The 13,611-nt window shown below is 42.9% G+C and overlaps 1 protein-coding gene across 1 annotated transcript in view; it reads left to right on the top strand.

Annotated features, from left to right (window-relative positions):
- LOC119177230 (uncharacterized) overlaps positions 1-13,611 on the top strand; it is a 116,750-nt gene that overhangs the window by 92,088 nt on the left and 11,051 nt on the right. The window contains exons 5-8 of the mRNA XM_037428654.2: positions 1,891-2,115; positions 7,689-7,836; positions 9,118-9,300; positions 13,308-13,411. Coding sequence (XP_037284551.2) covers positions 1,891-2,115; positions 7,689-7,836; positions 9,118-9,300; positions 13,308-13,411 — 660 coding nt within the window. The remainder of the gene's footprint in view (positions 1-1,890; positions 2,116-7,688; positions 7,837-9,117; positions 9,301-13,307; positions 13,412-13,611) is intronic.

Here is a 13,611-nt window from a genome sequence, read left to right as displayed (position 1 = left end):
GTTACTAAACACGGTGCTTACACTCGGTGATGGTCTTCTATTAAAAAATAAAACATATAATTACAATTTATGAGATTACTGCTCAAGTAGTAGGGAGCGCTGACTGAAGGAAGGGCGAGATTGAAGCGCGAAAGCTGCGAACATATTTACCAAACGCTAAAACTAATTCACTCAAAATTAACACTTATTCTCGACCTTTTAGGCATTTGAAACATCGCGATAAACATCAGGTTCCCGAATAACGGGTAAAAATGTATATAATTCCGACAAATCAGGGACTCAAAAAAGCAGCGTCGTAAACCGAAACGGAAAATCTGGTTTCCTACGCTGAGGCAGTGGAGGAATAACAAAGACAAAAGAGTAGCCAGGAAGGACGCACAAGCCAAATATGTTAACATCTGGATTCCTGCACATGCATAGCTATCGTCTGCACTTTAGAACATAATTACAAAAGTATTAACAAGCATAAGACAAGCATAACAAGCATAAGCTCGGCTTAAGTTCTCTGAGTGACGACTTCCCACTACCATAAGAAAAATGTAGCGGTAATACGTGGCTGTGACAACTTGAGACATGCTTGAAGAGGTGGAATGCTATTTATTGAAGTTGAACAACAATTATTCGAACAATTCTGTCTTGTACATTCCACGGTCTTTATAGAAATGCTCCCATATCTCTATACTCATATGCTACAAGCGCGTAAGACGAGCACATGAAGGCTTATCAAGTACCTCATTGACCTGTTGTTAGGAAGTGCGTTTCTTACTTTCATGAGCAGCAATATATGAGATTGTTGGAGATCTTCAAGAAGGCAACCTTCTAGTCAGCCACGGCCATTTTCCTAAACAAGTGCAGTAGACGTTTGAATATCGCTCGCACCACTTCGAGATTTTGATACGCAAAAATGCCCATGGTGTATGAACCTTTCATTGTCTTCAAGTATGTGAAATAACCTATTCGTTTTCTGCACGGCACGTGTCAGGTTATTCAATGCGTGCCTGCTTGGAATGAAAGCACGATGCGAAGACATCAGCACGCGGCAAACAGGACCCACGAAGCCCGCTGATTACAATGTCTCCTGAACAGGCCAAGTTGTGCTTATACCATCTCCGGTATTAGCCCGCTTTACTGGGCAAGAAACTGAGACAGTAGACATGCTTGACATTGGTTATGGATGCAAATAATGAAAGCTTCGCCTAATTATTGCTCTCCACGCTTGAAGGTGAATATATGCGGCCGTGAGGATAGTCGGTTATATCTTCTTGGTTTTGTAGTTCCACAGTGAAGAGAGCCGATCACTCGCATACAGTATAACATCAAGTATCATTGACATGTTTCTGTTTCGTAGGATTTTTCGGTTTTAACGTTCGCGCTATAGCTATCAAGCAATACTGTGCGATGTTTGGGGGAAATCGGATCCTACATTTTTCAATACAGTACTTTTTTTAAAAAAACGTATGAACGAGGTTCTGATGAATGTTTATGAAGAGCACATGCAAGACGACAATATTACACTGGATGATAGGTGAAGAAATGATCATTTCATTTAAATAGTCAATGCGGGGCCTTTACGTTAGTTTTACCACATTCTGACAATGTATGCAGTGGTGCACGCTTTACAGACAAAGTGCACATTTACGAGCCCACATTCGTCATTGGAAAATGCGCTTGAAACCCACTAGTGGGCAGAATTAGAGTGAAATAACACAAATTAATAGAGTACTTCTGACAGTTTCTAAAGCACATCTCCCACAGTGTAGCACATTAGTCTCACTTTCGTTGTTTCGTTTGTAAGTTTTTTTTACGATTAGTCCAAGCGAGTATCCCAATAAATCTGCAACGCACAGGTAGAGTAAATTGTTCTCATTTTGTTGTTTGAATTCCGTGCAGAGTGTGACGGAGACAAAGAAGGAGACCTCGCAGCTGCCGTCGGGCGGGTCGCTACTCTCCACAACTACAACGGTGACAAACCGCTCGACCAGCACTAGCAGCAGCGCGACCAAGAAAGCCCCACCACCCACGGCGCCCAAGCCAAAGCTTAAGCTGAACACTGAGCTAGCCTCAGACGTGGCCCGTTTTGGTTTTCCTCCCGACAGACCCTGCTCCAGTGCCAGTGTAAGTGAACTTGGTCTCGGCAACACACCGAGTCCCGGAGACACTTATCGTTAGGTACACATCACGAGAAGGAAACTTCGAGAGCTGAAGATGATGTTCGCAGAATACGTAGTACTGGAAATAATTAAATTAATATTATAAGCAAGCTCAGCATTGCTAACCAGTACCAAATAGTGTTCATCTAAGCACAGAAGCCTTTCAGCATGTTGTGTTTCAGCGTTCAGCATGCTGTGTTTTTTTATTATTTATTCTCGGCAAGAGTCACTACAACTCTGTGGTTGCAACTACAGCTTGCAACAAAGGTTGCTCGGAAAACAAAAAGAAGCATAACTTAAAGTCTAGATTTTTGCCAACTAAGCTATAGGCTCCTCCACCTTTGTTTGTCTGAAATTTTAAACAATGTTCAAACAATATCGGGCTTTTGAGATAAATTCAACTCTAACCAATAGAGATAATGTGTTACCTCTTCAGCGCAGGCTACTGCAACATCTAAGGTTCTTTTTTTGCATGTGTGTCACAAAGGCATACACTACGACGTAAGTTAGGACCCCTTAACTATGTACACCTATGGAAGCATATAGCGGCGTTTGCATTATGCGTCTGTTAAAACTAGTAAACTTTTTTTGGGTATTCCTCTTTGTTCCCAGCTTTCTTTGTTTCCAAGCATTTGCATCAGGGCAATAATATTTAAGAATTAAGTAAGCTGGTTCAAATATTTTATAGAAGTAAGGCTAAGCATTTCAAAGCTGTGCGAAGCATCGAAGAATGACCACCTTCGGTGCTTCTTCTGGCTTTCATTCTAAGATAATGTCATTTTTCGTGTTGTTTGCTGCTTTCAGGTTCCCACTTTTTTTTCATAATCAGGTAAGAACTCTAGTGACTTGATATCCCTACGTTGCGAAACGCAGTGCGGAATCAGTCTTTTAGAAATACCTCAAATAGATCAGTGAACACAAAGAAATTGTCTTTGTGGGCGGCTGCGCTAAACATTTACAGAAAAAGGGAGAAAAACAAGAAAGATAGAGAAAAAAAGCATGAATATCTAGCAGTTTAGTATAACTGGTACACTAACCTGCACAGGAGAAAGAGATGGCGCAGATTGAACGAAGAGTAACGAAAGAGAGACCAAGAGAGGAAGCACGCACACACGTGCGCAAACGCATACACAAACACGGACAGCACGTCACAAAGCAGGGCGGCAGTCTTGTGCTATAGCACATCATTATGAGCCTTCAGCCTCTCGTGCAATGAACATGATGGAATATATAAGGAAACGTCTACTTAGTTGGTATGACTGTTATTGCACTTTCACGTACCTTAACATTAGTAAAGTTGAAGACCATCTGGTCCACAGTCTTTGAGCAGCCACTTCAAATAACGATTGTTCAAACTTCAAATAAGCGATTGTTCAAACAGTAACAGACAGTCGTTTGGGATTTCCGTTCTCTCTGTCTTTGACACGCAGTCTCACTAACATGTGATTGGCGTAATTCATAACAAGACATTGAACGTGTTTAGTGCACTTGTTTTCAATTCAACTAAAACACACAGCGCATATTTACAGACAAAAGTAATGTTACAGAACTTTGAAAATTTTCTGAGAAAAATATACTCGGACCGTTGCGTATGACCATCGTTGGTTCAAAAACAAATCGTGCTCTAGAAAACCTTTTGGAGTAAGCAGGTTTACTTCACCATTTTAAAGTCCCCCTACAGCTTTTAATGCGTGCTCGCGATTCGTTCCTTTTTTTTCTCACTTTTTACTTCATCTTTCCCTGGCACCTCATCTCGAGTAGCAAACCATCAGGATTCTGTGAGCCGCTCTTTGCAAGCTCCTTTTTTTGTCCATGAAAGCTGCGCGAACCTGTTTTTTTTTCGGTATTGTGGACTGCTTGTTATCCCGCTCTTAGCGCGAGTAAGTCAGTTAACAGCACCCAGTATGGGAACGTGCAAGCTCTTTCAAACTTTTTTTGCTTGACTAGAACATGTGAGATCGTTTGGAGAAACCTGCTCCAATTTTAACGAACGCCCCAGAACAACAGTGAGTCTTCGATAGAAAAAGAAGAGTAAACTGAGGATGAGTGAATAAGTTAGAACGAAAGCAGCAGACTAAATCAGTTTATTGGCGGGCTGAAATAGCAAACTTTTATTGCCGTGGCACGCAAAGTCCTGTCGAAGCACGCTTTCTTTCTCTCTGACCTGTAAAACTGCTGTTCTCTGCAGACAGAACGAGACAAACGAAGAGCACAGTTAACCAGAATAGCATAGCGTCATATACAACATTCTGGCGTCGGAGGGTGAAGGTGTGAAAACCATCTCTGCCACAACAAGAAAAAAAAATCTTAGAACAACTGTTGTAAAAAGACGATTTTCTGTCGTGTGCCAAAGTTGTCCAGGACAGTTTGCGTGATTTTATATTTTCATTCATAAAAAACGACGACAACGTCAGTTTTTAAGTACGTTGAGAACAACTAACTCAATCATTGTGCGTGGAAAGAATCATAAATGAGTGGTAGTTTGAAAAATAACGTTAAATGAACCTTTACGGGTCATTCTGCGGCAGAACTCACTCGGTTATTTCAATGATACTAATATTTGCCTTTCAATCCCTATACAGTATTACGCGGCAGTTGTTTTTACTATTTAAATACGTGAGTTTTCAAAGTGTTTTCCAGCAGTGCTGGAATGTAGACGTGTCGACCTTAACGAGTTCTACAAATGTCTTCGTCACTCTCTGCTGTGAAAGTTTGAGCTCGGCATTCCACAGCAGCTTGCTATATCAATAATTTGTCTTCGAAGTGAGATAGTTAACTATAAGATTGTGCAGGGATATGTGGTCGGGGTGATCGTAAACCTCGATCTCTGTATTGCATTAAATTTCTACGTATTTCGTCCCCCATTGTGGAACGACAAAGCGGATCTTTTTGTCCTAGTTAACGATGCCTTGTCCTTCTCTTCATATCTGTTTGATCTAACGAACGAATCGCGTGCTTAAGACTCGATCCACTTTCATATGAAGAATACACGCCAGTGCCCATCTTTTGGCTAGATAGCGGGAGGCACTATCGGCACCAGTGCTTCAGTGAAATCACGAAGATCACGACTTATGTCCCCCAATAACACATAGTCCTTTGTATATGTTATTTCGCCAGTTTCGAAATTATTTACACTCGTAATTTTCTTTGCCGTGGTCGAGGTGAGGCTTGAAATCAGGCCGATTGGTTGACATTACATAACACAACTACGCCTGCAAGGTCAACCATTTGCTCATTTGTGTGCTTAATCAAATACAACAGTTGAACTACGCCATTCAAATTTATATACGCAGGTGACAACTAAGGTCAACATAAGCAAAAAAAAGAAAAAAAATAAGTTCGAGGCAGCAAGTGGCCTTTTCTCTCACTCTCTCTCTCCTTAAAGAAATGAATGATAAGAGACGCAGAAGCTGCCGCGGTATGTCTTGAGATTCAACACCGGGCGCGTCTATTAAACACTCAGAGGCGCCTGCAAGTTTCCTGTCAGCGACTTGATGGCACAGTCACGATGGGCCCGCCGCACTCCGACCGCAGAAGAGGTCCGTTTATTTCGGGCCGAATTCACCGCTGTCGTTCCCCTCCTTCGGCGTTCTTTTTTTCCGGAGCGCAGCGTGGGTCGAATGCAGCCAGCGCCGCCCTCTGAGAAGCCCGCTACACTGCTGACTAGTCGTGAACAACTTCTGGACCGTAGCCACAACCATCCTTTCCTCTTTGTGTACCCGCCGGCTGGCTGCTTCTTTTCAGGGGGAGCCAGGACAGTCGCCTCCTCTTCCACGCTTTCCTTGAATCCACCTTCAGCCCTCGGAGGCCACCAAAAACGACAGCAAGAAGCGCGCAGGACGTCGTGCCGCGGCCCGCTAAAACTTCCCTCACGGCTTCCGAGCCTCGATGAATCGAGATGAAAACGCGGCTGATCTGTAGAGTGGCCGGAACGCGAGAAAGGGGAGGCAAAAGATCCACTCTATCCGCGCAAGGGAGCCCGGTCACACAAGTGAGAAGGTGAGCCGCCTGCGACTCCCTCCCCGACCGCTTATCCGACACCACTGCTCAGATTTGTGGAGGTTACGACACAGCTGACTTTTCCTTTTTCTCTCATCTTATTTGGGCGCATGCACCGTTGCGCACGCACTCACACCATGCTCATCTTGCTTGGCTCGTGTCCGGAAGTTGACAAAATTTGTTGTTATCAAAACAAGACGCCGACGGCTCGCGACAGTGCAGCAGGCTTCAAGCGCTCAGTCTTCTATATAGCACTACCACAAACAGCTGAGGTCTATTTTCGACTCGGCCCCGCCGCAGTGTTCTAGTGGCTAAGGTACTCGGCTGCTGATCCGCTGGTCACGGGATCGAATTCCTGCTGCATCGGCTGCATTTTCAATGGAGAGCGAAAATGCTATAGGCTCGTGTGCACAGATTTGGGTGCACGTTAAAGAACCCCAGGTAGTCGAAATTACCGGAGCCCTCTACTACAGTGTCTCTCATAGTTATACGGTGGTTTTTGGACGTTAAACACCACATATCAATCAAATCAATCTATTTTCAACTCGAATAACTCTCACTGTTTGTGCAAAGTGAAAACGAATTATCTGTAAAAACATTCTTCTTCGCTTAGCTCAGTCTGTGTTATGTTCCTATGGATATACTAATTTTATTTTGCTCTACGACTTTCACAGGGATAACCTGTGGGTCGCTGCCTCGCTTTTTTTTTCTCATTATACATGCCGCTTACAATTAATAGCAATACTGCATGTGTTATATACTCATGTCAGTCTTCTTTGATAATAGGATTGCTAAAACTCGTTTGTTTATTTATTTACATGTTTTGCTTTTAACCTCATTTCTATCTTTAGATGTTATTCACCACGTCCTCCTGCACACGAAAAATAATCTTTCTTCAACCTTTCATTTTCATTATTTTTTTTTCAAAGTTTACATTCACTCATGTGAATATAGGAATAGTGTCAAGCGTATTTTTCTTGTCATATGCGTTGACATAAATCTGCCAGCCGTGCCAGATTTGTTCCCCGCGTTGTTGAACTATTGAAAAGAGAGTCAAGGCAAATAAATAAAAAGTGTAGAGTGCTTAATTTTTTGCTAATTTCGCGCGATGTAGGTAGGGACGCCACCGGCAGCGGCGGCGGACAGCTACAGCGCTGCGTGAGAGCCGAGTGGTGATCTCGTAACAGCTTTCACTGTAAAAAGCTGCTTGGGAGCAATGATGTATTGCATTCGTACTGACATCAACACGCTTGCGCAAGTACATAGGCGTGCATTGAAAGCAACTATATCTTTCGTGGCCATGCGAGCAAACCCTGAAATTCCTAGCATTCGCGGGTCACGTCCTCCACATCACTTGCCGCTTGTGCCACTGGCTTGTTATTGAATGCATGGAAGAGCCTGCACTTTATGTGCTGTCCAATACCTAACTTCACTGCCTCAGATGCGTTCATGTTGTGGCAGTAGGTAGCGCTAGCTACCACCTGCCTTTTTCGCGGTTTTGTCCGACACGCGCTTTCTTCCTTCTCCGCGCATGCGCAGGAAGCCAGTGGACAGCCGGCGCCACAGGCTGCAGGTTCGCGGGACAGTCCGCTGCTGAGTCCGACGGGGCTCCTGCTGCTGCCTAAGTTTTACGAGCCGCCTGCGCAGAACTCCACAATGGACGTGCACCCACTCAGCTTCCACAGGAGTAAGGCCTCATTCAGCAGTGACCGGTTGTGGCTTTGTATTTTTTTTATGTGCTGCACACTCGAGGCTACCTCAGACCATGCGGATAAAACATACTCAAAACGAGGGCTGTGAAATGTGAAAAAAAGAAACAAAACAATGCTACGTATATGTCATCTGTTCCTTATACTTCTTGCTTGTTGTAGCAGAACACTAGAGGTGGTTATATTGCTGCTCGAGTCTTGGCAAGAAAAAGGTCAAGTGTCAACATTGGGATGCGCAGAGTTTTAGAATGGGCGTACTTGCCAAATACAATGAAACTATACAGGACCATGTAAGTAGATTGTCACAACATGATAAACATGAAATTTTATGCTTGAGAACCGATTGGTAGAAGTTATTCATATACCTCATTAACATCCCCAACCTGATGTGAACAGATCCATTGTATTTTGCAAAATTATTAAACAATCACTAATCAGTAATCATTATTCGTGTGACAAGCACATTGGAGTACTCTCTAAATATATATCTTTTTTTTCTAGGTATATACCCAAAACTTAGAAAGGGAATGTGTATCTGGGCGTATCTACCATTTGCTAGGTTGGTGTCCATTTGTAGAACAACCTAAGGTGAAGGCAACGCACTAATAATTGAGGTAGAACATGAAAGCGTTTTTTTTTCTTGCTGGAGCCTCAAAAGCTTCAAACTTCAGGCGGTCAAAAACTCCCATCGACGGGCACTGTTACATAATCAGTTGCATTCTTTATGCTACATTATTCTATGTACAAGACCTTATTCTTTTGGTTTGGCAAGCTAACCAAATTTTCAGAAATTCAGGTCTTGGACAAAAGTGGCATACTTCCATTGGTTCTGCACCCCCTTATATTCGCATTGCACTCGCGAGCCCCATCCAGTGGCTCAAAGGAAATGACCTGCCAAGGGATCACTGTGAAACGAGTGTGTGCGTTTCCGAAGCGCGAATGTCAATATCCACAGCGCAGTTTTGTCAAGTTTTGCTTTGTTTTTTTTTTATTTTCTTTGGGAAGGGATGTCGCGTAAGGTACGAATGAGGTATCTGTCCCACACGTGACATAAAAATGATAACGTTGCGCAACGCACCCCGTTCAAGAAAGACTTGTCTTATTCGTCGCAAACCTAGATGCAACAATGCACTCCAGTCTTCTGCCTGCCCCCCCCCCCCTCTTCTTTCTTTTTTTTTTCTTAGGTTGCCGTGTAAACGGAAACGTCGCTTTGGAATGAAACGCGACTCTTTGTTTTGTTTCTTTCTTCCCGTTTGCAGAAAAAACTTTCTCTTCGTCAAGCTTCTACGAGGAACCTAACTGCATTTACCCCACGGTAGAAGAACAAGTAGAGCTAGCTCGCAAAATTGCAGATTCTCTTTCGGCGGACACCAACCGAAAATCTCGAGGCGCCAACATGTTCTTCAAGAGGGTTAAACGCTCTCACAAGTGGGTTCATGAAGGTGTGTTTGCTCTTTTCAGTGTGATTGTCACTTGTGGCGTTTTTTTTTCTAAAAGCTCCAAATGCAGAAACCTAAACTAGGCTAAATTTCAGTAGAATGTAAACAATGCCCAAGTATTTTCAATATCTAGAACAGTTATAATCAAAATGGAGCAATTCCTTATTGTAACAAGAGCTCTAAAAGGCAGTTTCTAATAAAAAAATGAGCCAAGTACTCCAATTGTTTCAATCAAAGTGAGCCACATTCATTAATCCAGCACTGCGCCTACGAACATCACCAAAACTACCGACATGGTTCCACCCAAAATGTTTTATTTGTGTCTTAGTTACTTTGTCATCGCGTTTAAGTTCCACAATCAGGTTTCTTAGCGCGAGTTGGCACTTACTGAAGGACATGATAGTTAATGACAAAACTCAATTGCAAAGAGTAAACGGCTGACTTGCCTACTTCTTTTTGCATCTTAGTGATTCTTTTCGACTTTAGCACAGTATTTTGTCCTCAGTTCACTCCAACACGGTATATTTGAAATAAAATAGGCATGAAATAAAGTTATCGGGCATTCATCTATTCGCTAAAGAAGAAGTGGTCAGAAATTGCACGGCATAAAACTAACTGGAACACTTTTCAAGGCTTTCAATTGATGCCAGGAACAATAAAACACTAATGACAGTCCTGAATAGTCCCCCTTTTGCCAGGAAGAACCACTCGCTCTTCAAGTCTAGTAATCGCCATTACGCCCATGCGTCGAAGCACGGCAGCAACGGAAGCACAAGTATGATGTCAATTCTATCGCGAAATATCGCCATACCGTACATTCGAAACGTTTTACACTTATTTCACGAGCTAATTCATGTCCAAATGAAGTGTTTCAATCGATATAGGTCAAATACAAACTTTACTCCACAATATTGACGATATTTCGCTATGCACATTTTGACCACAATATAGATTTGTGGTTTTATGGGAAAGAAACATACTGGAAAAATTTTATTTGAGCAGCACCAACTATATTATCAGTAGAAAAAAAAGTGCGTTTTACTCAGTTTCATGTTAAGTGCATTTGGCTCTTTTAGAAAAAGAAAACACCTCACTTGTGTCAATGTGTGACCTTCTTTTTTACTTTTGTTTTCTGTTTTCTTTTCCAATAACCAAATTCTCGGTAGATATGAAGAAATACAAAAGGAAAAGACAGAATGCGGCACTGCATTTAATCTTTCATACCAATGCACCCTGTGATGTCATAGATTTTGAGAAAACTTGCTCGAGCTCCATCTTCATTTTTTTTCTTCGTAGTTATAAATATCCTCAAAAATGGCATTACAAAAAATTTGAGGCTCACGCCATATTTTTAAAACATTTGATCAATTATTAATACTCGTTTAAAAAACGCGAAGGGATGAAATGTATACACACCCACCAGTGCAACAAAAAATCATATAACAAAATAATATGATAACATATGTGTGCACTGGCTGAAATTCCCTCATAGTAGAAAAAAGATATATGTAATCAGTTAATACAAAGCATGAAGAATGTCGTGCATTGTCGTAGCTTGAATCGGAACGCTCTTTCACGACGTGCTCAACATTTTATGCGCAAAGGCTGTAGCTCTACTTACTGGTGCTACTGCGGGGAGAAATTTTTGTCAATGAAGAAAATTGTGAAGGTACGCCTTTTTGCATACAAGGACGGTTTGAATCCAGTGAACTGGTTTTTAAATTAGCGCAGGGAGAAACTGCGGGATTTAATAAGCCGTAACTGCTATAACGTCTTTGATTTGGTAGAATTATTTGTTTTCACACGTGCGTTACTATCCAGATCGGCATGATAGATTAGGTTACTATACAGGCCTTGATTTATGGTGACAGGACGTGCAAGAAAAATATTGGCCAACGCGTAATGTGTATATTTAAGGAATGAGGGAGCGACAAAAACTTCTTCGCATTTGCCTGAGATTACGTTCCACGCAAAACCTGATATCAGTCGTGTGGCTGCAGCTCATTGCATCGCCCTGGTTGCACGACCACCCCTGTCAGCATCGCTAACGGGAGCCTGTCAAAGTCATTTTATTTTTTATTGCGATAGCAATTATATGGACACTCTCGGCTGAATTTCATCGCCGGCGTCGTCGTGGGCATAGGCGTGGGCGTCGGCTCGCGGAATCTAACGTGGGACCTCCAAGTCGGGAATGCAAGTCGTTAACCACTGAGCCACCGAGAGGTACCTCCTTCAACGTTCAAACGGCAAGCTATTCATATCTACCACTTACCGCTGTTGGTGGGCGTCTTGGGGAGGGGGGGACTATCGTGTTTTCAGCATTATCAGCGAGATGGCGCAGTGAGCGCGCAGTGGCTGTCATCTCTCACGCGTACTTTGGCCTGCGTAGAAAATAAGAAGGTTTACACTCGATCGCATGCCCTTATCTTGAAGTGGAGAGAATTGTACGTCTTGGCTAGCCTTTTGGGGAACGATTTCGTCGAAACGATTCTGTTGTAGTCACTGGGCGCACAAAGGTCACTGCAATCATTGAACAGCCTCCGTTTGAGAAAAGGGCGCGCTTTTCAGACACAGCGGAGTAACAACTGAGACGCTTATTCACGTTGATCTGTACCTGTGAGTACGTTTCGTGCATCGTTTGTGCGGAAGAAATGCCGGGCACGTTTCAATATGCTTGCCATTCTGCGCGTGACCTTCCGATTTGTTGCTATCGTGTTCATTGCTTCGCCTTTGTGGCAAAGCTGTGGCTTTTTTTTTCACTCATTCTTAATTGCAAAAACAGTTGGCCTTGTCTGAACGGCGCATGTATACAGCGTGATTCTAAGACAAATTTATATCAGAAAAAGAAAAGAAAAAGAAAAGACGTAAACAGCAGTGCCCATCTGGGTTGTGTGAAAATACATTCACCTCATTATTCTACTTAAGGAGTGTGCACGTGCACGTAGAGTGTACGTTTTTAGGTACTTTCGTGTCTGCCTGCCAGGTATGTTCAACGCCGTAGTCGACGTACTTGAAATCTATGCGGGTGTTTCAAAACGTCCGGTTCTCCGCAACGCTCTGACAGGTAACACGTAAATTATAAATATAACAGTGATGCAAAACTCTGTAAATGGACTATCAATAGCAGCAATACTTTGTTCAGCCCGTAACGCTGAGACTGCTAGAGTCATTTTTTTAGTCCTGTGCATGGCTTGTCTATAGTTCAGAAAAGAAATTATTGAATAGCAGTACAACAGTTTACGACTATCAATACTGCCCAAAGATCTAAAACAAATAACAGTAATGAATGCCGTATGAGTGACGAGCAGCATCACCGTGTAGTATCTGCTCCGCAATCAGTGACAGAACAAATTTTTGTAAAAAGTTGCCTGCTCTGTGCTGGGTTTTGTGCATCTGTGGTGTTCCCTGGGCGTATCATTACACTTGTCATCGTTTTCATCTATAGAGCTAGGTATTCAGCCATCATTTGGCTAGCCTCTCTCTCTCTCTCTCTCTCTCTCTCTTTCACTTTATCTCGTAAGCTACCTCGTTCTGTCACTGAGGGCGGAGCAGATACTACACGCTGATGCTGCTCATCACTCATACTGTATTCGTGAAGTACCTTCAAAAAATTATCTTTTCTATATGAGTGGCGTCCATGCTTTTAAAACCACCTCTAGAGCAGCTTTCACCTTTGCGTACTTGGTATTAATACCCAAAAATAAAAAAAGGAGGAACGCCATGAAATTCTGAAAAAATCATAGGCATAAGGCGCAATGAGCATTCAGTGACGCCGATAAATGTTTTTTTTTTCTGTTTGTAATTTATTAGATGCTGCAAAGTGTAGGTTGGCATGTGGTCTCTACATTAGGTCCTCTTTTCTTGCTGAAACGTGAATGGTCTATTTTGTCATTTTTTCATGACTTCGTTACACGACACTACAAACAAAACTTCCCCATATCTCGGATATTCAACTTTCATGAGTGAGCCGGTGTGTGACTACATTTTTCTTTGCTTCCTCGCTTTGACAGCTCCCGACTACTCAGACTCTGAGGCGACTCTGTCTGGCACAGAAACGTCCAGGGAGGAACTTGCGACACCAGATCCAGCGACCGTGCCATACAAGATAAGCAAGGTTCGTGTCAAACGCAATGAATCTGCCCTCAGTATGACAGAAGGGGGAGGGCATCTCGTGTGGCGTCCACATTTTGTTTCGGTGGCATTCATGCATGTCATCTTTATCCCTGTGACTGCCGCCGTAGGTATGCATGTCGAAAGACCCCGCGAACCATTCGACACACACTCATACAAGCACACACACACACGCGCGCACAC

The sequence above is a fragment of the Rhipicephalus microplus genome, chromosome X, assembly GCF_043290135.1.
Source record: "Rhipicephalus microplus isolate Deutch F79 chromosome X, USDA_Rmic, whole genome shotgun sequence".
Taxonomy (NCBI): Eukaryota; Metazoa; Arthropoda; class Arachnida; order Ixodida; family Ixodidae; genus Rhipicephalus; species Rhipicephalus microplus.
The sequence above is the reverse complement of the archived record's forward strand: the minus strand, read 5'-3'. Positions and strand labels throughout refer to the sequence as shown.